Raw genomic sequence first — 24,357 nt, forward strand, 5'->3', positions numbered from 1 at the left:
GTTATTTTATTACATTGATTATTGGTTGTGCTCTTACCTTCAACTTGAGCGACTGCTGCATTTGCCAATTTCTTTTTGTTGCTGTCCCCGCTGGGATAATAATATCTGTTCGCTCCTCGCTTTCCTACTCTACCTCTATTTTGCCCTCTAAAGTTATTATTCTTGCCTCTACCTCTTTTATAATTTTCTCTATTAGGGTTACCTCTAGAGCCTCTATTTAACTCTCTTCCTTTCGATCCTCTATTGTTAATATTCTTATCTCTAACATCATACCCATTTCCTCTGGATCCGCTCGACTGGTTTTGACGAGGGCAGGTTCTCCCCGTGTGCGGAACATAGTCCCTGCAAACGTAGCAAAACCACAGTCCGAACTGGACCAGTGGGCAAGTGTCTGAGATGTGATCAACGTTGTGTTTATCACATCTGTAACACTTGTTTGTCCCACCGGATCCAGCTCCGACCGACCCGGTTCTCGCCACGCTTGCAGAGACTGTAGAAGCTCCTGCTCCTTCGGACCCTCTGATTGCAGCCTCTAACTGTCGAACAAAATTTTTCATTTCCTCTAATGTCATTCCTCTATTTTGGCTATTTTTAGTCATAATCTCCATCTCTCTAATTCGCGGGTATGCATCTTTTACTGCCTTCATAAACGCGGATGTTTTCTCAGCATCGGTGAGAGGAATAGCTGTATCACATAATTCATATTCTCTTATGATTGAGTCAAGCTTGTCTAGGAACACAGAGATTTGATCCTTCTTATTTATTTTAATACTATACAGCTGTTCTCTCACTTTTGCGTCGTCCGTATTAGTTTCTATTCTTCTATGCTCTCTAATTTTAGTAATTATCTCTCTAGGATCATTTACGTTTAGTATTAATTTGTGATAATCTTCGTCTAAATGATTAATGATAATATCTCTAACTAGTCTATTTCTTTTATCTAACTCGTCTATATCGTAAATTCTTTTGGCTTTAACATTAGGGTCAATCACATCTAATAGCTCTTTCGCGGATAATTCTGAGTTCAGTCGGTCCAGCCATACGTTGAGATTAGCCTTAGAAGTAAGGGTGTAATCCCTCTTGAATGACGCTTTTGATGTGGAGTTTGTACTTTCCAGCGATTTAGTTAGAGCACCAAAAGTTTGGTGGAGCTGATTACTAATATCATTCGTAATGCTGTTCTGACCGTTCTCAAGATTCGTACTCTCTACGTTGGTCCTATCGGCTCTAATTGGGTTTTCTGTTACTCTGGTGTTGTCTAGGTTTCGTGTATCTTCCTCTAAAATTCTGTTGATGGAAAAGGGGTGTTCTCTAACATTAAGTAGCGGTTCTCTAACATTAAGTAGCGGTGAAGAGGTTATAACGCTCGAGTTTAAGTTGGTATCTTTATTATTGTTATTAGGTCCTACCTCTAATCTTCTAATATCGAGCCTCTTCGACTCTAACGAGGCCTCCATAATAATCTTGGCGTCCTTTAGAGCTTCAGTGATCTGAGGCCAGGCCCTAGCCTGAACCTCAGCCACTTTCTCGATGGTCGCCAGGATTTTATCAATCCTGGCTTCCCTTGCATCGTCATCTCTAGAGGAGCTTGGCAGTCTCAGGGTTTGCCGGTGAGGGACGTTTAGGCGATAGTTTCGCCTGCCTCTGGTCTCAGAGGTATGTTGAGCAGTGGTGACGGGTGCCACAAACTCAGGGGCTTGGTCAACCGATGCTGTTCCAGGTACTGTCGAGGCGACACTAGATGTTGACGTGTCGCTGTCTACTCTTGATGGTGCTATAACACAGTTTTCTAACTAAACTTTCGGAATTTTTCTCTCTAATTGGTTTTTAATTACGGATCCGCACTCTATCTCTCTAAGACTGTCTTATAGTATTATTCTAGACTCGAGTAAAAAAAAAGATACAGCTTTTATTAAATATGTGTACCTGTCTCGTCAGTACCCACGATGCTATGACCGGTGTTCTGGTCTGCATCGATTGAGCCCTCCATCTCCTCTGCAGCTTGTCGGTTGTTGTTAGCCATCTCTATAAAAATATTGCCGAATGTTTCATCTTAAAAGAGCTGCAGTGTGGTTTCATTCTATTATCTGTCAGATACATCCGACAGATATAGTCGGAGAACCGACATTCAGCTATCAGATCGGCAGATACTGTTCCCGTGATCCCTCTTTTCAGATGGCCATACGTAGCGCAAGTTACTTAGAGGGGCGATCGCTCACGTTCGCAATAGCAGACCGATCCTTTAGTTGATTGTCAAAGTCATTAGACATGTCGACTATACTTAGTGCAACAATCTCGACTTTTGTAGGAGAGGATGTTCTATATATATATATATATATATATATGTAGAACCGATTCAGACGACTTTTTATAGATTGAAAAAAAAAATATATAGATTAGTATAGATTTATATGAATAATTAATCTATAATAAATTTAAGCTGTTTAGATGAAAAAAGATGTTTGTATGAAAAACCGATCAAGACGATTTAACATCTATAAGTTTCCGGAACCGGCTATGTATTGAAAAATAAATCTATAAGTCATTATTCGGAAGAAATGAGTGCCGTTTGAAAAATTAAAATAAAAGAATTATCTAATACAAGAGGACAAATTCCGAAATCTTTAGAATAAAAGAATAAATAATCGAAAAAAATGTCGAAACCGCCTACACGTTACTTATATTCCAGAGTACATTCAAAAATAGACTAATGAGGATCCACCAATGAAAAATCGTAGACATAGTCGTTAGTAAGGTTGGATTCAAAAGTCGTCTGGCTCGGCTACAGTTACCTTATATTATAAATATATGAAATAGTTCTTGAAACTAATTCCCTGTATTGACATAATGCAAGATGCGAATTTTGGAACCTTACTTACAATATAACGGAAAATTGACAGATGACAGATACGATGGTAAGAAGAATTAGTTCCAAAACAAGTCTGGAATGGCTTAATCCTCCTTATATAATGAAGATAATACGATTCACTGTAGGCTAATTTGTCGTATTGACTGTGTACAATGGACAAAATAGGAATCTTATTCACAAGATCACAAAAATTGAAAAATCATGAAAATGGTGGTCGGACCAATTAATTTTTAAGTCGACGGTATCGGCAATGTCTTCTATATATTACGATTGAATGACATACTTTTCAAAAATAATTGTTGCTGATAACAGACTCTAGAACGGCAAATTTGAAAAGTTTATTGGAAACATAACAAAGTAGTGACAAACCATAGATGAGGCGGCAGAATCAATCTGGCATCAAAGTCGTCGGTATCGGCTTGGTCTACATTATATTACAAATATATGACGTTCATTAAAAAACAAACTAATCAAATTGACCGCCTGTAGATTCGCTTATCACGAGCCTTATTCAAGAGATGACGAAAATTGCAAATTATAAAATAGCTGGTCGGATTAATTCGTTTTAGAAGTCGTTGGTATCGGCTTGGTCAACATTATATTACGAATATATGATATGCTTTTGAAAAAAAAACTCACGATATTGGCCCTTTAGATTCGCTTATCACGAGCCTTAACCAATAGATAACGAAAATTGACAAATTATAAGATAGGCGGTCGGATCAATTCGTTTTAGAAGCGTCGTTGGTATCGGCTTGGTCTACATTGTATTACTAATATATGATATGCTTTTGAAAAAAAAAAACTAATGAAATTGGTAGACTGTGGATTAGCTATGGACGAACCTCATTCAAGAAATAACATAGATTGACAAATTATAAGATAGGTGGTCGGATTAATTCGTTTTTGAAGTCGTTGGTATCGGCTTGGTCTACATTATATTACTAATATATGATATGCTTTTGAAAAAAAAAACTAATGAAATTGGTCGACTGTGAATTAGTTATGGACGAACCTCATTCAAGAAATAACATAGATTGATAAATTATAAGATAGGTGGTCGGATCATTTCGTTTTTGAAGTCGTTGGTATCGGCTTGGTCTACATAGTATTACTAAAACATGATATGCTTTTGAAAAAAAAACTGACGGTATTGGCCCTTTAAATTCGCTTATCATGAGCCTTATCCAATAGATAACGAAAATTGACAAATTATAAGGTAGGTGGTCGGATTAATTCGTTTTAGAAGTCGTTGGTATCGGCTTGTTCTACATTGTATTACTAATATATGATATGCTTTTGAAAAAAAAAACTCACGATATTCGCCCTTTAGATTCGCTTATCACGAGCCTTATACAATAAATAACGAAAATGGACAAATTATAAGATCAGGAGCCTTATTCAAGAGATAACGAAAATTGACAAATTATAAAATAGGTGGTTAGATTAATTCGTTATAGAAGTCGTTGGTTGCGGCTAGGTCTACATTATATTAGGAATATATGACAGGCTATATACACTAACACGTCGCATGGGAGGTGTGTAGAAAAAAAGATTCACGAAACTTATTTACAAGATCACTAAAATAGACAAATCATAGATATAGGGGGCAGAGCATTTCGTTTTTGAAGTCGTGGGGATCAGCTAAAACTTCTTAATATAACGAATAAATAACATAGTTTTTTAAAAACAATCCATGATATTGGCCGCCTGTAGGCCTGATAATGACGAGCCTTATTCAAGAAACGATGAAAGTTGACAAATTATAGGATAGGTGGTCGGATAAATTCGTTTTAGAAGCGTCGTTGGTATCGGCTTGATCTACATTGTATTACTAATATATGATATGCATTTGAAAAAAAAACTCACGGTATTGGCCCTTTCAATTCGCTTATCACAAGCCTTAACCAATAGATAACGAAAATGGACAAATTATAAGATAGGTGGTCGGATTAATTCGTTTTTGAAGTCGTTGGTATCGGCTTGGTCTACATTATATTACAAATATATGATATGCTTTTGAAAAAAAAATTCACGGTATTGGCCCTTTAGATTCGCTTATCACGAGCCTTATTCAATAGATAACGAAAATGGACAAATTATAAGATAGGTGGTCGGATTAATTCGTATTTGAAGTCGTTGGTATAGGCTTGGTCTACATTGTACTACTAATATATGATATGCTTTTGAAAAAAACTAATGATATTGGCGGCCTGTAGACTCGCTCATCACGAGCCTTCTACAAGAGATAACGAAAATTGACAAATTATAAGATAGATGGTCGGATCCATTCCTTTTAGAAGTCGTTGGTATCGGCTTGTTCTACATTGTATTACTAATATATGATATGCTTTTTAAAAAAAAACTCACGCTATTGGCCCTTTAGATTCGCTTATCACGAGCCTTGTCCAATAGATAACGAAAATTGACAAATTATAAGATAGGTGGTCTGATTAATTCGTTTTTGAAGTCGTTGGTATCGGCTTGGTCTACATTGTACTACTAATATATGATATGCTTTTGAAAAAAACTAATGATATTGGCGGCCTGTAGACTCGCTCATCACGAGCCTTCTACAAGAGATAACGAAAATTGACAAATTATAAGATAGGTGGTCGGATCCATTCCTTTTAGAAGTCGTTGGTATCGGCTTGTTCTACATTGTATTGCTAATATATGATATGCTTTTTAAAAAAAAACTCACGCTATTGGCCCTTTAGATTCGCTTATCACGAGCTTTATCCAATAGATAACGAAAATTGACAAATTATAAGATAGGAGGTCTGATTAATTCGTTTTTGAAGTCGTTGGTATCGGCTTGGTCTACATTGTACTACTAATATATGATATGCTTTTGAAAAAAACTAATGATATTGGCGGCCTGTAGATTAGCGATGAACGAACATTATTCAAGAAATAACATAGATTGACAAATTATAAGATAGGTGGTCGGATTAATTCGTTTTAGAAGTCGTTGGTATCGGCTTGGTCTACATTGTATTACTAATATATGATATGCTTTTGAAAAAAACTAATGATATTGGCCGCCTGTAGATTAGCGATGGACGAACCTTATTCAAGAAATAACTTAGATTGACAAATTATAAGATAGGTTGTCGGATTAATTCGTTTTAGAAGTCGTTGGTATCGGCTGAGTCTACATTATATTACGAATATATGGCAGGCTATATAGACTAACACGTCGCATGGGAGGTGTGTAGAAAAACAGATTCACGAAACTTATTCACAAGATCACTAAAATAGACAAATCAAAGATATGGGGGGCAGAGCATTTCGTTTTTGAAGTTGTCGGGATCAGCTAAAACTACTTAATATAACGATTAAATGACATGGTTTTTTAAAAACAATCCATGATATTGGCCGCCTGTAGGCCCGATAATGACGAGCCTTATTCAAGAAACGATGAAAGTTGACAAATTATAAGATAGGTATATAAGATGTAGATTCGCTCATCACGAGCCTTATTCAAGAAACAACGAAAATTGACAAATTATAAGATAGGTGGTCGGATCCATTCCTTTTAGAAGTCGTTGGTATCGGCTTCTTCTACATTGTATTGCTAATATATGATATGCTTTTTAAAAAAAAACTCACGCTATTGGCCCTTTAGATTCGCTTATCACGAGCCTTATCCAATAGATAACGAAAATTGACAAATTATAAGATAGGTGGTCGGATTAATTCGTTTTTGAAGTCGTTGGAATCGGCTTGGTCTACATTATATTACTAATATATGATATGCTTTTGAAAAAAAACTAATGATATTGGCGGCCTGTAGATTAGCGATGAACGAACCTTATTCAAGAAATAACATAGATTGACAAATTATAAGATAGGTGGTCGGATTAATTCGTTTTAGAAGTCGTTGGTATCGGCTTGGTCTACATTGTATTACTAATATATGATATGCTTTTGAAAAAAACTAATGATATTGGCCGCCTGTAGATTAGCGATGGACGAACCTTATTCAAGAAATAACTTAGATTGACAAATTATAAGATAGGTGGTCGGATTAATTCGTTTTAGAAGTCGTTGGTATCGGCTTGGTCTACATTGTATTACTAATATATGATATGCTTTTGAAAAAAACTAATGATATTGGCCGCCTGTAGATTAGCGATGGACGAACCTTATTAAAGAAATAACATAGATTGACAAATTATAAGATAGGTGGTCGGATTAATTCGTTTTAGAAGTCGTTGGTATCGGCTTGGTCTACATTGTATTACTAATATATGATATGCTTTTGAAAAAAACTAATGATATTGGCCGCCTGTAGATTAGCGATGGACGAACCTTATTCAAGAAATAACTTAGATTGACAAATTATAAGATAGGTGGTCGGATTAATTCGTTTTAGAAGTCGTTGGTATCGGCTTGGTCTACATTGTATTACTAATATATGATATGCTTTTGAAAAAAACTAATGATATTGGCCGCCTGTAGATTAGCGATGGACGAACCTTATTAAAGAAATAACATAGATTGACAAATTATAAGATAGGTGGTCGGATTAATTCGTTTTAGAAGTCGTTGGTATCGGCAGAGTCTACATTATATTACGAATATATGGCAGGCTATATAGACTAACACGTCGCATGGGAGGTGTGTAGAAAAACAGATTCACGAAACTTATTCACAAGATCACTAAAATAGACAAATCAAAGATATGGGGGGGCAGAGCATTTCGTTTTTGAAGTTGACGGGATCGCTAAAACTACTTAATATAACGATTAAATGACATGGTTTTTTAAAAACAATCCATGATATTGGCCGCCTGTAGGTTCGATAATGACCAGCCTTATTCAAGAAATAACGAAAACTGACAAATTATAAGATAGGTATATAAGATGTAGATTCGCTCATCACGAGCCTTATTCAAGAAACAACGAAAATTGACAAATTATAAGATAGGTGGTCGGATCCATTCCTTTTAGAAGTCGTTGGTATCGGCTTGTTCTACATTGTATTACTAATATATGATATGTTTTTGAAAAAAAAACTCACGATATTTGCCCTTTAGATTGGCAAATCACGAGCATTATCCAATAGATAATGGATAAATTAGAAGATCAGGAGCCTTATACAAGAGATAACGAAAATTGACAAATTATAAAATATGTGGTTAGATTAATTCGTTATAGAAGTCGTTGGTATCGGCTTGATCTACATTGTATTACTAATATATGATATGCTTTTGAAAAAAAAACTCACGATATTGGCCCTTTAGATTCGCTTATCACGAGCCTTGTCCAATAGATAACGAAAATTGACAAATTATAAGATAGGTGGTCGGATCCATTCGTTATAGAAGTCGTTGGTATCGGCTTGATCTACATTGTATTACTAATATATGACATGCTTTTGAAAAAAAAACTCACGATATTGGCCCTTTAGATTCGCTTATCACGAGCCTTGTCCAATAGATAACTAAAATTGACAAATTATAAGATAGGCGGTCGGATCCATTCCTTTTAGAAGTCGTTGGTATCGGCTTGGTCTACATTGTATTGCTAATATATGATATGCTTTTTAAAAAAAAACTCACGCTATTGGCCCTTTAGATTCGCTTATCACGAGCCTTATCCAATAGATAACGAAAATTGACAAATTATAAGATAGGTGGTCGGATTAATTCGTTTTTGAAGTCGTTGGTATCGGCTTGGTCTACATTATATTACTAATATATGATATGCTTTTGAAAAAAAACTAATGATATTGGCGGCCTGTAGATTAGCAATGGACGAACCTGATTCAGAAAATAACATAGATTGACAAATTATAAAATAGGTGGTCGGATTGAATCGTTTTAGAAATCGTTGGTATCGGCTTGGTCTACAATGTACTACTAATATATGATATGCTTTTGAAAAAAACTAATGATATTGGCCGCCTGTAGGCTCGATAATGACCAGCCTTATTCAAGAAATAACGAAAACTGACAAATTATAAGATAGGTATATAAGATGTAGATTCGCTCATCACGAGCCTTATTCAAGAAACAACGAAAATTGACTAATTATAAGATAGGTGGTCGGATCCATTCCTTTTAGAAGTCGTTGGTATCGGCTTGTTCTACATTGTATTACTAATATATGATATGTTTTTGAAAAAAAAACTCACGATATTTGCCCTTTAGATTGGCAAATCACGAGCATTATCCAATAGATAATGGATAAATTAGAAGATCAGGAGCCTTATATAAGAGATAACGAAAATTGACAAATTATAAAATATGTGGTTAGATTAATTCGTTATAGAAGTCGTTGGTATCGGCTTGATCTACATTGTATTACTAATATATGATATGCTTTTGAAAAAAAAACTCACGATATTTGCCCTTTAGATTCGCTTATCACGAGCCTTGTCCAATAGATAACGAAAATTGACAAATTATAAGATAGGTGGTCGGATCCATTCCTTTTAGAAGTCGTTGGTATCGGCTTAATCTACATTGTATTACTAATATATGACATGCTTTTGAAAAAAAAACTCACGATATTGGCCCTTTAGATTCGCTTATCACGAGCCTTATCCAATAGATAACGAAAATTGACAAATTATAAGATAGGTGGTCGGATCCATTCCTTTTAGAAGTCGTTGGTATCGGCTTGATCTACATTGTATTACTAATATATGATATGCTTTTGAAAAAAAACTAATGATATTGGCCCTTTAGATTCTCTTATCACGAGCCTTGTCCAATAGATAACGAAAATTGACAAATTATAAGATAGGTGGTCGGATTAATTCGTTTTAGAAGTCGTTGGTATCGGCTTGTTCTACATTGTATTGCTAATATATGATATGCTTATTAAAAAAAAACTCACGCTATTGGCCCTTTAGATTCGCTTATCACGAGCCTTATCCAATAGATAACGAAAATTGACAAATTATAAGATAGGTGGTCGGATTAATTCGTTTTTGAAGTCGTTGGTATCGGCTTGGTCTACATTATATTACTAATATATGATATGCTTTTGAAAAAAAACTAATGATATTGGCGGCCTGTAGATTAGCGATGAACGAACCTTATTCAAGAAATAACATAGATTGACAAATTATAAGATAGGTGGTCGGATTAATTCGTTTTAGAAGTCGTTGGTATCGGCTTGGTCTACATTGTATTACTAATATATGATATGCTTTTGAAAAAAACTAATGATATTGGCCGCCTGTAGATTAGCGATGGACGAACCTTATTCAAGAAATAACTTAGATTGACAAATTATAAGATAGGTGGTCGGATTAATTCGTTTTAGAAGTCGTTGGTATCGGCTTGGTCTACATTGTATTACTAATATATGATATGCTTTTGAAAAAAACTAATGATATTGGCCGCCTGTAGATTAGCGATGAACGAACCTTATTCAAGAAATAACATAGATTGACAAATTATAAGATAGGTTGTCGGATTAATTCGTTTTAGAAGTCGTTGGTATCGGCTTGGTCTACATTGTATTACTAATATATGATATGCTTTTGAAAAAAACTAATGATATTGGCCGCCTGTAGATTAGCGATGGACGAACCTTATTCAAGAAACAACGAAAATTGACAAATTATAAGATAGGTGGTCGGATCCATTCCTTTTAGAAGTCGTTGGAATCGGCTTGGTCTACATTATATTACTAATATATGATATGCTTTTGAAAAAAAACTAATGATATTGGCGGCCTGTAGACTCGCTCATCACGAGCTTTCTACAAGAGATAACGAAAATTGACAAATTATTAGATAGGTGGTCGGATCCATTCCTTTTAGAAGTCGTTGGTATCGGCTTGATCTACATTGTATTACTAATATATGACATGCTTTTGAAAAAAAAACTCACGATATTGGCCCTTTAGATTCGCTTATCACGAGCCTTATTCAAGAAACAACGAAAATTGACAAATTATAAGATAGGTGGTCGGATCCATTCGTTATAGAAGTCGTTGGTATCGGCTTGATCTACATTGTATTACTAATATATGACATGCTTTTGAAAAAAAAACTCACGATATTGGCCCTTTAGATTCGCTTATCACGAGCCTTATTCAAGAAACAACGAAAATTGACAAATTATAAGATAGGTGGTCGGATCCATTCCTTTTAGAAGTCATTGGTATCGGCTTGTTCTACATTGTATTGCTAATATATGATATGCTTTTTAAAAAAAAACTCACGCTATTGGCCCTTTAGATTCGCTTATCACGAGCCTTATCCAATAGATAACGAAAATTGACAAATTATAAGATAGGTGGTCGGATTAATTCGTTTTTGAAGTCGTTGGAATCGGCTTGGTCTACATTATATTACTAATATATGATATGCTTTTGAAAAAAAAACTCACGCTATTAGCCCTTTAGATTCGCTTATCACGAGCCTTATCCAATAGATAACGAAAATTGACAAATTATAAGATAGGTGGTCGGATTAATTCGTTTTTGAAGTCGTTGGTATCGGCTTGGTCTACATTGTATTACTAATATATGATATGCTTTTGAAAAAAACTAATGATATTGGCGGCCTGTAGACTCGCTCATCACGAGCCTTCTACAAGAGATAACGAAAATTGACAAATTATAAGATAGGTGGTCGGATCCATTCCTTTTAGAAGTCGTTGGTATCGGCTTGTTCTACATCGTATTAGTAATATATGATATGCTTTTGAAAAAAAAACTCACGATATTGGCCCTTTAGATTCGCTTATCACGAGCCTTGTCCAATAGATAACGAAAATTGACAAATTATAAGATAGGTGGTCGGATCCATTCGTTATAGAAGTCGTTGGTATCGGCTTGATCTACATTGTATTACTAATATATGACATGCTTTTGAAAAAAAAACTCACGATATTGGCCCTTTAGATTCTCTTATCACGAGCCTTGTCCAATAGATAACGAAAATTGACAAATTATAAGATAGGTGGTCGGATCCATTCGTTATAGAAGTCGTTGGTATCGGCTTGATCTACATTGTATTACTAATATATGATATGTTTTTGAAAAAAAAACTCACGATATTTGCCCTTTAGATTGGCAAATCACGAGCATTATCCAATAGATAATGGATAAATTAGAAGATCAGGAGCCTTATATAAGAGATAACGAAAATTGACAAATTATAAAATATGTGGTTAGATTAATTCGTTATAGAAGTCGTTGGTATCGGCTTGATCTACATTGTATTACTAATATATGATATGCTTTTGAAAAAAAAACTCACGATATTTGCCCTTTAGATTCGCTTATCACGAGCCTTGTCCAATAGATAACGAAAATTGACAAATTATAAGATAGGTGGTCGGATCCATTCCTTTTAGAAGTCGTTGGTATCGGCTTAATCTACATTGTATTACTAATATATGACATGCTTTTGAAAAAAAAACTCACGATATTGGCCCTTTAGATTCGCTTATCACGAGCCTTATCCAATAGATAACGAAAATTGACAAATTATAAGATAGGTGGTCGGATCCATTCCTTTTAGAAGTCGTTGGTATCGGCTTGATCTACATTGTATTACTAATATATGATATGCTTTTGAAAAAAAACTAATGATATTGGCCCTTTAGATTCTCTTATCACGAGCCTTGTCCAATAGATAACGAAAATTGACAAATTATAAGATAGGTGGTCGGATTAATTCGTTTTAGAAGTCGTTGGTATCGGCTTGTTCTACATTGTATTGCTAATATATGATATGCTTATTAAAAAAAAACTCACGCTATTGGCCCTTTAGATTCGCTTATCACGAGCCTTATCCAATAGATAACGAAAATTGACAAATTATAAGATAGGTGGTCGGATTAATTCGTTTTTGAAGTCGTTGGTATCGGCTTGGTCTACATTATATTACTAATATATGATATGCTTTTGAAAAAAAACTAATGATATTGGCGGCCTGTAGATTAGCGATGAACGAACCTTATTCAAGAAATAACATAGATTGACAAATTATAAGATAGGTGGTCGGATTAATTCGTTTTAGAAGTCGTTGGTATCGGCTTGGTCTACATTGTATTACTAATATATGATATGCTTTTGAAAAAAACTAATGATATTGGCCGCCTGTAGATTAGCGATGGACGAACCTTATTCAAGAAATAACTTAGATTGACAAATTATAAGATAGGTGGTCGGATTAATTCGTTTTAGAAGTCGTTGGTATCGGCTTGGTCTACATTGTATTACTAATATATGATATGCTTTTGAAAAAAACTAATGATATTGGCCGCCTGTAGATTAGCGATGAACGAACCTTATTCAAGAAATAACATAGATTGACAAATTATAAGATAGGTTGTCGGATTAATTCGTTTTAGAAGTCGTTGGTATCGGCTTGGTCTACATTGTATTACTAATATATGATATGCTTTTGAAAAAAACTAATGATATTGGCCGCCTGTAGATTAGCGATGGACGAACCTTATTCAAGAAACAACGAAAATTGACAAATTATAAGATAGGTGGTCGGATCCATTCCTTTTAGAAGTCGTTGGAATCGGCTTGGTCTACATTATATTACTAATATATGATATGCTTTTGAAAAAAAACTAATGATATTGGCGGCCTGTAGACTCGCTCATCACGAGCTTTCTACAAGAGATAACGAAAATTGACAAATTATTAGATAGGTGGTCGGATCCATTCCTTTTAGAAGTCGTTGGTATCGGCTTGATCTACATTGTATTACTAATATATGACATGCTTTTGAAAAAAAAACTCACGATATTGGCCCTTTAGATTCGCTTATCACGAGCCTTATTCAAGAAACAACGAAAATTGACAAATTATAAGATAGGTGGTCGGATCCATTCGTTATAGAAGTCGTTGGTATCGGCTTGATCTACATTGTATTACTAATATATGACATGCTTTTGAAAAAAAAACTCACGATATTGGCCCTTTAGATTCGCTTATCACGAGCCTTATTCAAGAAACAACGAAAATTGACAAATTATAAGATAGGTGGTCGGATCCATTCCTTTTAGAAGTCATTGGTATCGGCTTGTTCTACATTGTATTGCTAATATATGATATGCTTTTTAAAAAAAAACTCACGCTATTGGCCCTTTAGATTCGCTTATCACGAGCCTTATCCAATAGATAACGAAAATTGACAAATTATAAGATAGGTGGTCGGATTAATTCGTTTTTGAAGTCGTTGGAATCGGCTTGGTCTACATTATATTACTAATATATGATATGCTTTTGAAAAAAAAACTCACGCTATTAGCCCTTTAGATTCGCTTATCACGAGCCTTATCCAATAGATAACGAAAATTGACAAATTATAAGATAGGTGGTCGGATTAATTCGTTTTTGAAGTCGTTGGTATCGGCTTGGTCTACATTGTATTACTAATATATGATATGCTTTTGAAAAAAACTAATGATATTGGCGGCCTGTAGACTCGCTCATCACGAGCCTTCTACAAGAGATAACGAAAATTGACAAATTATAAGATAGGTGGTCGGATCCATTCCTTTTAGAAGTCGTTGGTATCGGCTTGTTCTACATCGTATTAGTAATATATGATATGCTTTTGAAAAAAAAACTCACGATATTGGCCCTTTAGATTCGCTTATCACGAGCCTTGTCCAATAGATAACGAAAATTGACAAATTATAAGATAGGTGGTCGGATCCATTCGTTATAGAAGTCGTTGGTATCGGCTTGATCTACATTGTATTACTAATATATGACATGCTTTTGAAAAAAAAACTCACGATATTGGCCCTTTAGATTCTCTTATCACGAGCCTTGTCCAATAGATAACGAAAATTGACAAATTATAAGATAGGTGGTCGGATTAATTCGTTTTAGAAGTCGTTGGTATCGGCTTGGTCTACATTGTAATGCTAATATATGATATGCTTTTTAAAAAAAAACTCACGCTATTGGCCCTTTAGATTCGCTTATCACGAGCCTTATCCAATAGATAACGAAAATTGACAAATTATAAGATAGGTGGTCGGATTAATTCGTTTTTGAAGTCGTTGGTATCGGCTTGGTCTACATTATATTACTAATATATGATATGCTTTTGAAAAAAAACTAATGATATTGGCGGCCTGTAGATTAGCAATGGACGAACCTGATTCAGAAAATAACATAGATTGACAAATTATAAAATAGGTGGTCGGATTGAATCGTTTTTGAAGTCGTTGGTATCGGCTTGTTCTACATTGTATTACTAATATATGATATGCTTTTGAAAAAAACTAATGATATTGGCGGCCTGTAGATTAGCGTTGGACGAACCTTATTCAAGAGATAACGAAAATTGACAAATTATAAGATAGGTGGTCGGATCCATTCCTTTTAGAAGTCGTTGGTATCGGCTTGTTCTACATTGTATTACTAATATATGATATGCTTTTTAAAAAAAAACTCACGCTATTGGCCCTTTAGATTCGCTTATCACGAGCCTTGTCCAATAGATAACGAAAATTGACAAATTATAAGATAGGTGGTCTGATTAATTCGTTTTTGAAGTCGTTGGTATCGGCTTGGTCTACATTGTACTACTAATATATGATATGCTTTTGAAAAAAACTAATGATATTGGCGGCCTGTAGACTCGCTCATCACGAGCCTTGTCCAATAGATAACGAAAATTGACAAATTATAAGATAGGTGGTCTGATTAATTCGTTTTTGAAGTCGTTGGTATCGGCTTGTTCTACATCGTATTACTAATATATGATATGCTTTTGAAAAAAAAACTCACGATATTGGCCCTTTATATTCGCTTATCACGAGCCTTATCCAATAAATAATGGATAAATTAGAAGATCAGGAGCCTTATTCAAGAGATAACGAAAATTGACAAATTATAAAATAGGTGGTTAGATTAATTCGTTATAGAAGTCGTTGGTATCGGCTTGATCTACATTGTATTATTATTATATGAAATGCTTTTGAAAAAAAAAAACTAATGAAATTGGTCTACTGTGGATTAGCTATGGACGAACCTCATTCAAGAAATAACATAGATTGACAAATTATAAGATAGGTGGTCGGATTAATTCGTTTTTGAAATCGTTGGTATCGGCTTGGTCTACATTATATTACTAATATATGATATGCTTTTGAAAAAAAACTAATGAAATTGGTCGACTGCGAATTAGCTATGGACGAACCTCATTCAAGAAATAACATAGATTTACAAATTATAAAATAGGTGGTCGGATTGAATCGTTTTAGAAATCGTTGGTATCGGCTTGGCCTACATTGTACTACTAATATATGATATGCTTTTGAAAAAAAAATTCACGGTATTGGCCCTTTGGATTCGCTTATCACGAGCCTTATCCAATAGATAACGAAAATGGACAAATTATAAGATCAGGAGCCTTATTCAAGAGATAACGAAAATTGACAAATTATAAAATAGGTGGTTAGATTAATTCGTTATAGAAGTCGTTGGTTGGGGCTAGGTATACATTATATTAGGAATACATGACAGGCTATATACACTAACACGTCGCCTGGGAGGTGTGTAGAAAAACAGGTTCACGAAACTTATTCATGCGATCACTAAAATAGACAAATCATAGATATGGGTAACAGAGCATTTCGTTTTTGAAGTCGTCGGGATCAGCTAAAACTACTTAATATAACGAATAAATGACATGGTTTTTTAAAACAATCCATGATATTTGCCGCCTGTAGGCTCGATAATGACCAGCCTTATTCAAGAAATAACGAAAACTGACAAATTATAAGATAGGTATATAAGATGTAGATTCGCTCATCACGAGCCTTATTCAAGAAACAACGAAAATTGACAAATTATAAGATAGGTGGTCGGATCAAAACGTTTTAGAAGTCGTTGGTATCGGCTTGGTTTACATTATATTACTAATATATGATATGCTTTTGAAAAAAACTAATGATATTGGCGGCCTGTAGATTAGCGATGGACGAGCCTTCTACAAGAGATAACGAAAATTGACAAATTATAAGATAGGTGGTCGGATCCATTCGTTTTAGAAGTCGTTGGTATCGGCTTGTTCTACATCGTATTACTAATATATGATATGCTTTTGAAAAAAAAATTCACGTTATTGGCCCTTTAGATTCGCTTATCAGGAGCCTTATTCAATAGATAACGAAAATTGACAAATTATAAGATAGGTGGTCTGATTAATTCGTTTTTGAAGTCGTTGGTAACGGCTTGGTCTACATTATATTACTAATATATGATATGCTTTTGAAAAAAACTAATGATATTGGCGGCCTGTAGATTCGCTCATCACGAGCCTTCTACAAGAGATAACGAAAATTGACAAATTATAAGATAGGTGGTCGGATCCATTCGTTTTAGAAATCGTTGGTATCGGCTTGGTCTACATTATATTACTAATATATGATATGCTTTTGAAAAAAAACTAATGAAATTGGTCGACTGCGGATTAGCTATGGACGAACCTCATTCAAGAAATAACATAGATTTACAAATTATAAAATAGGTGGTCGGATTGAATCGTTTTAGAAATCGTTGGTATCGGCTTGGCCTACATTGTACTACTAATATATGATATGCTTTTGAAAAAAAAATTCACGGTATTGGCCCTTTGGATTCGCTTATCACGAGCCTTATCCAATAGATAACGAAAATGGACAAATTATAAGATCAGGAGCCTTATTCAAGAGATAACGAAAATTGACAAATTATAAAATAGGTGGTTAGATTAATTCGTTATAGAAGTCGTTGGTTGGGGCTAGGTATACATTATATTAGGAATACATGACAGGCTATATACACTAACACGTCGCCTGGGTGGTGTGTAGAAAAACAGGTTCACGAAACTTATTCATGCGATCACTAAAATAGACAAATCATAGATATGGGTAACAGAGCATTTCGTTTTTGAAGTCGTCGGGATCAGCTAAAACTTCTTAATATAACGAATAAATGACATGGTTTTTTAAAACAATCCATGATATTTGCCGCCTGTAGGCTCGATAATGACCAGTCTTATTCATGAAATAACGAAAATTGACAAATTATATGATAGGTATGTAAGATGTAGAATCGCTCATCACGAGCCTTATTCCAGAAATGACGAAAATTGACTTTGTTACGGATCGAGTTCGCGCAATTACGAGCGAGAAATTTTCAAACGTGCATGTGTCCAGCAGATGTTCGGAAAAGGTTTAGGAAGAGATCTTTGTTTCTTTTTTGTTGTCGAGCACACACCGGTAGTCTCCATTAATTTAGCCCGCGCGGCCTTTAGAGCGAAACCCCCATTAAATATCGACGCCTGTTTATTTTATTGCTCCTTTAGTGTTCTTTTTTTTTGCATTATTACCCGTCGTTGCTCGTCTGGTTCATGGGCGCACGTTTAGCGCAGGGGGGTCTGTTTAATACATTTTCTTAGACTGGTTTGAAATGTTGGAAAGTCTGCTCGTCGTGGACAATCGCTAGAATAATTGTGGCATATGCGATGAAGCTGTAGTCTTGGGTATAGATCAACGTTTGCAGCGCGAGATGCGAATGGCGTTTTGTACCAGAGAATAAAGCCGAGAAAAAATGACAAGCAGTTTAGGAGGAAGGCGCGTGCTCGCGTGGGATCTGGGAAACAGAGCTGCAATTATTTATATTAGCATGCGCAAAGAATTGTTAATCTCCTCTTTGTCGTTGCTCGACGTGACCAGCAAGGTTACTGTTTAGTTCGTAACCTAGGCGGTGAGCCCAACGATCCAGACATCGACCTCTGAAACCAGGCAGAGGGTTGTACAGCTCAGGCCCTGCAAACGGGTGGGTCCGAGGCTGTATTGGCAGTATACGAGCAAGGCAAGAGGAGAGAGACAGAGAGGAAGAGCGCGCCAGCGCTATTTGTTTTTTTAGGCCCTCTACGGGTCACGCCCCAGGTTGGCGACGTCACCAAAAGAGAAGGGAGGAAAATTTGCTTTCCCGAGAAAGAGAAACTTTGACGGCACTTTGAGCTCAGATCTCGCACGGGCAAGTTGTCCGTGTTCTTTCAGTAGTTAACGTTCGTGCGATTTGCGTTTACCGTAATCACAGCCGTAAACGTATGTTTCATTGTGAATCGCTTCATTTGTATTATCTTTGTAACTCAATTTAATTTTGTTTGTGTTTGTTAATAAACTTGTCAGCCTTATTTCAAATTTTAAATACGCACATTTATTCTCGTTCACCAACCCCAACCATTGGTACCCCTGGTGGGACACTTGAACAATTTGAACAGGAATAAGTTGAAGTAGTGTGTAAAGTGCGTGTTAGTTGTCGCATTTCTGTAAGGATGCCACCAAAACGCCAAGCATCGTCGTCAGCCGCAAATCAAGAATGTGCCAAAAAGGCTAACAAAAAGACAGTACTGCAGCCGAAGAAAAGTGCCAAAAGAAAGGCGCCGCCAATACGTGAAACCGCCAACAAAATTCAACGAATGGGAAGAAAAGAGCAACAACAAGCAACGCTGCCGCACCCAGTTGATGCGCAAGTCGTCATTCATCCTCCAACCCCAGCGCAACAACTTTCATCACCACCGCAACAACCTCCAGCTTCAGCTCAGCAATTTGCAGCTCAACGAAGACAACAACCCGCAGCTCGACGAGAACGGCCAGCTCGAGTTCATCAACCTCCAACACGTCAGCAAACAGAGAATATCATCGAGTGAGCAGAGGGTAGCGAGGATGAGAGCAACATCCAGCAGGAGAATCAAGGTGTAAGCGCGTGTAATAATATACAAACTAATGCGAGCATCAGTGTCGCCGATGCAACTAATTTGTTTATGCGATACACTAAATTCGATGATACGAGTTCTCCAAAACGCGGCGGGCGGAAAATCGAGAGACTTGCCAGAATTTCGTGGCGACCCTCTCGACTGGAAGTATTTCGAGGCTGTGTATCGCGCATCAACGCAACAACATAATCTAGAACCGTGGGAAAACATGCACCGCCTGCGTAAGGCAATAAGAGGGAGTGCGCGCGACCGAGTCCACACTTTGCTTTCTACAACGGAGGATCCAATTGTAGTGATGAACACTCTGAAACAGCACTTCGGCGGCAATACTGAATTAGGGGAGCGGATCAAGCGTGATTTAATGTCGTTGCCATCATTGCGAGGTGAAAAAACAGACCTAGCAACGTTTGCGACGGGAGTGAGTAACGCGGTGACGGCATTTGAATCGGTCGGTTTAGTTGAAAAATTATCAAGCAACGACGTTTTAGACATTGTGCTCAACAAATTGCCGGAATACCTTGAGACCGGGTTTTTCATCGAGTGTGGTAACCTAGGAGGTGGACCCAATTTAGAGTCGTTAAGGAAGTACCTGAGTACGATGTCCGCAAATGTAATTAATACAGGCGTAGCAGAACTCATGAGAGCGCGTACACTTGCACGAAATGACACTCGATCGAGAAGAGATCACTACGATGGTCGATCAAGAAGAGAGCGTGACGTTCCCAGAAGACAAATAAGATCACCGCGCGCAGAAGTAGTCTGCTTAACAACGGAGCGATCAAGAACGAGGAGCCAGGACTGCAGCCCTCGTCGAGCAAGAAGCCCTCGTCGTGAGATCAGTCATCGTCGCGAGAGAAGCCTTCGCCGCGAAAGGAGCCCTAGCAACGCGCGCAGCTGTGCGTTTTGCCACTTGTCATCGCACGAATTAGTCAATTGTAAAAAATTTGAGGCAGAATATCCGCACCGTAAATACGCGATCGTAAAAAGACTCCAGCTTTGCTACCGATGCTTGAAAAGTGGTCATGTGGCACGTTATTGCCCGACGCGAGCGGTTTGTGACATATGTAAAAAAGGGCATCACGCGATGTTACATCAGACGAATCATAATCGCGAGGCGAGAAGCTCTGGACGTCAGGATCACGATGATCGCGTTTTCCCTCAAAATAATCGAGATGGGCCACCCAAGCGAAACGAATGACTAAGCCGAAAAGGGCTACTAAAAATCGTACCGATAAAGATCATAGGGACGACAGGCTCGTTAGAGACGTTCGCACTACTTGACGGAGGAGCAACCATAAGCTTAATAGACAGAAGTGTAGCGAAACAAGTAGGACTTTCCGGGGAAAAAGTAAAAATGACAGTGAAAGGACTGTGGGGTGAAGCTTCGTTCGAGACATGCGAACGGGTAATTTGTGCGGTAGAAGGCACCCGCGGCCCTCTGATTATAGAGCATGCATTAACAGCACCGAATTTAGAATTGCCGGCTCAAATAATACCGCGAGAAATCATAGAACGCGTAAAGAGGAATGAAGGCTTAGAATTTGAGACACATCGAAACGCACAGCCACGAGTTTTGCTAGGCCAAGACAACTGGCGATTAATCGAGCCCGAAATATCGCGTCAACTAGAAGGCACAGGCATCGTTATCTCGCGTTCGGTATTGGGCTGGGCTGTTCACGGATATTTAGAAGAAAGTACAGACAACGCGTCTAATCGTCACATACATACGATTTGCTGTACGCAAACGACATGCGCGAATACGGAAAACGAGAGATTAGCAGAACTTGACGTATTAATAAAAAATTACTTTGATCTGGAAAACCTAGGGGTTTCTGCGACTACAGTGAGACAGTCAGACAAAGACAGAGCCACGAGAATCCTGCGCGAAACGACGAGGAAAGTGGGAAAAGCGTGGGAGACGGGACTTCTTTGGAAAACAGATACTCTGCCTAAAATAGACACACGAGGAACGGCGTTAAAACGATTGTACGCGTTAGAACGTAAATTAGACCGTGATATTGAAACAGCGACGGCTTATTATCGAGAGATGGACCGCTTCATCGAAAATGGATACGCGGTCAAAGTCGACAACAGTCTAAATTCAGCACCCAAACGTTACATATCGCACTTCTTCGTTAAAAATCCTAACAAACCAGGGAAAGTCCGTCCGGTACTCGACGCAGCCGAGAAAACCGAGGGAGTTAGCTTCAACGATTTGCTTGACAAAGGCCCCGACCTTCTTCAACCACTCACGGGAGTGTTGCTTAGATTCCGTGAATATCCCTTCGCCGTGATAGGAGACATAAAAGATATGTATCTGCGAATTAAAGTTAGGGAAAAAGATCGGGCTGTCCAACACCTCCTTTATCGTGGAGCTGACCGCCGCCGCGAGCCTGATGAATACCAAATGACGTGTTTAATTTTCGGCTCGAAATCCTCGCCGTGTAGCGCGCTCTACGTAAAAAATAAAAACGCGGAGCAATATGCGACAGTCAAGCCTGAGGCAGCGAAAAGTCTAGTGCGAAACTGTTATATGGACGATTACTTAACGAGCGGTAAGAGTGTCGCTGCCATGCGTAAATTAGTGAACGATGTCATCTTTATTAATAAAGAAGCGAATTTCGAAATGCATGGATGGGCTTCGAACGTCCCGGAGATCGTGCGAGACGTGAGAAAAGAAAATCTGCTATGTAAAAACGAGAAAGCTAACCTATGCGACGACGAAGACAGAGTTTTAGATTTGTTTTGGGATCGCGAGAACGACTGTTTGCGTTTTAATGTAGGCATTAAAAAGCTTCGCGACGATTTATTGACCGGCGCAAGGAAACCTACTAAAAGAGAGTTTTGCAGTATAGTGATGTCCGTATACGATCCACTCGGTATTCTGTCACCATTTAGTATCAATGCCAAAATAATGCTGCAGCATATCTGGCGCAGCGGCGTAGCTTGGGACGCGAAAATTAGAGACGAGGAATTTCAAACATGGAAAGCGTGGTTACAGAACTTGCTTGAAATTACAACATGCAAAATCTCGCGATGTTTTATACCAATGGGCGTTGATTACGCGCGCACAGAGTTACACGTGTTCTGTGATGCAAGCTTGCAAGCCTATGCCGCTGTAGCGTACCTTAGAACCACATCTCCCGACGGTAAAGTTTATTTATCACTTGTGATGGCGAAAACGAGAGTGGCACCGGTAAAGCCCACAACAATACCACGTTTAGAACTTCAAGCCGCTGTCCTTGGCACAAGACTTGCTACAAATATTTCAAAAGAATTAGATATTAAAATAAACAATGTCGTGTTTTGGTCTGACTCGTCTACAGTACTGCAGTGGATTCGCGTCGGGCCTCATTTGAAATTGACGTACGTTAAGAACCGTTTAGGCGAGATAGCGGAAATAACGCAGGTTTCGCAGTGGCGATGGGTACCAACCCGTATGAATCCGGAGGACAACGCTACACGCGCTTCGACACGCCCAATGTACTCAACCGATCGATGGCTTACAGGACCCGAGTTCCTCCGCGGTCCCCCTAGTTCGTGGCCTGAAGAGCGAAAACTTAAAGGGGATGAATTGGTGCAAATAAATAAATTAGAAACGCGAAAAGACTTCATCGGTACTTCAATAGCTAATATAGTGACAACACCGTTAACCGCGAAATAATCTACTTTATATTACGGTTATTCAACATGCTTCTAAAAGAAATTCATAATTTTTAACAGCCTGTAGATTCGCGAATTGATGATACTTATTGATGATATCACGAAAATAGACAAATCATAGATATGGTGGTAAGAGCCATCGGTTTCTGAACTTGACAAGATCAGCTTCTCCTTCATTATAATATAAATTTTGCTAGATACTTTTTAAACCCAATTCATGATTTTGACAGCCTGTAGAACGATATTGATGAATATACGAATCTGATTAATGTTATCATCATAAATAATGTTATCAATACTGAAGATAAAGTTGCATAATATCCAATAGTAAGGTTAAATGAGGCCACGTGTAATTCCACGCACGGGTTGCATAGTTAATCGATAAGAAGGCGCCGAATTAATGAATAACCACGAGTAAGAACGTAAGTTTTGATATTGAAGAGAACCGTAAGAGAAATTACAGAGATAATAGTCGGTAGCAAGCGGCTGCGATTGTGTTCACAGTGCTTGGTCGTGGTTATTAAAATTTTTACAACTCTCGTTCATGTCGAAAAAAACGTTGTGTTAGGTTCAGATCTTTCATAAATCATCGATAATTTGCGAGATAAATTACGAGAGTTAGTATGTCCAGAACTTTGCAGCATTGAAAGTAGTATTATAAGTATGTTATATATTTGAGTTTGCATGTGTAAGTGTATGCGTAATATGTAGTATGTTTTGTGGTAACGAGTTTGATTTTTAGCTTTTGAGATCATAATAAAATATTCTTGTATTTTTTTTTCAAATTACTTTTATTTATGTATCACATATATTACTTAAATTATTATATATATATTTAATACTCTATTCAATGTTTGTGTATGCTTTTTTAACTAGCTTCTGTATATCTCTAACTGAATAATTTCTGAAAAACGAGGAATTCATTTTTTCTAAACAATCTTTTTCCGTCGGAATTTTTTTGTTATGAATATACTTCTCAAAAACTTCGTATATCTTTTGAGGTACTGTATTTCTTTGAGATGGCTGATTGCTCGTAGGATGTGTGATTGAAAAATGCTGTTTTCGTAAGGTGTGAATATAAGTGCGGGTTTTAGCAATATCTC

The 24,357-nt window shown here is 37.1% G+C and overlaps 1 protein-coding gene across 1 annotated transcript; it reads left to right on the forward strand.

The window, feature by feature from the left end:
* The first annotated feature begins 20,945 nt into the window (after positions 1-20,945).
* On the forward strand, positions 20,946-23,255 carry LOC131664166 (uncharacterized). The gene has a single exon (XM_058935054.1). It carries the CDS (start codon positions 20,946-20,948, stop codon positions 23,253-23,255), a length of 2,310 nt encoding a protein of 769 aa, XP_058791037.1.
* The last annotated feature ends 1,102 nt before the right edge of the window (positions 23,256-24,357 follow it).

Source organism: Phymastichus coffea, unplaced genomic scaffold (genome assembly GCF_024137745.1).
Source record: "Phymastichus coffea isolate CEN01 unplaced genomic scaffold, Cenicafe_Pcof_1.1 PCOF00042, whole genome shotgun sequence".
Lineage (NCBI taxonomy): Eukaryota > Metazoa > Arthropoda > Insecta > Hymenoptera > Eulophidae > Phymastichus > Phymastichus coffea.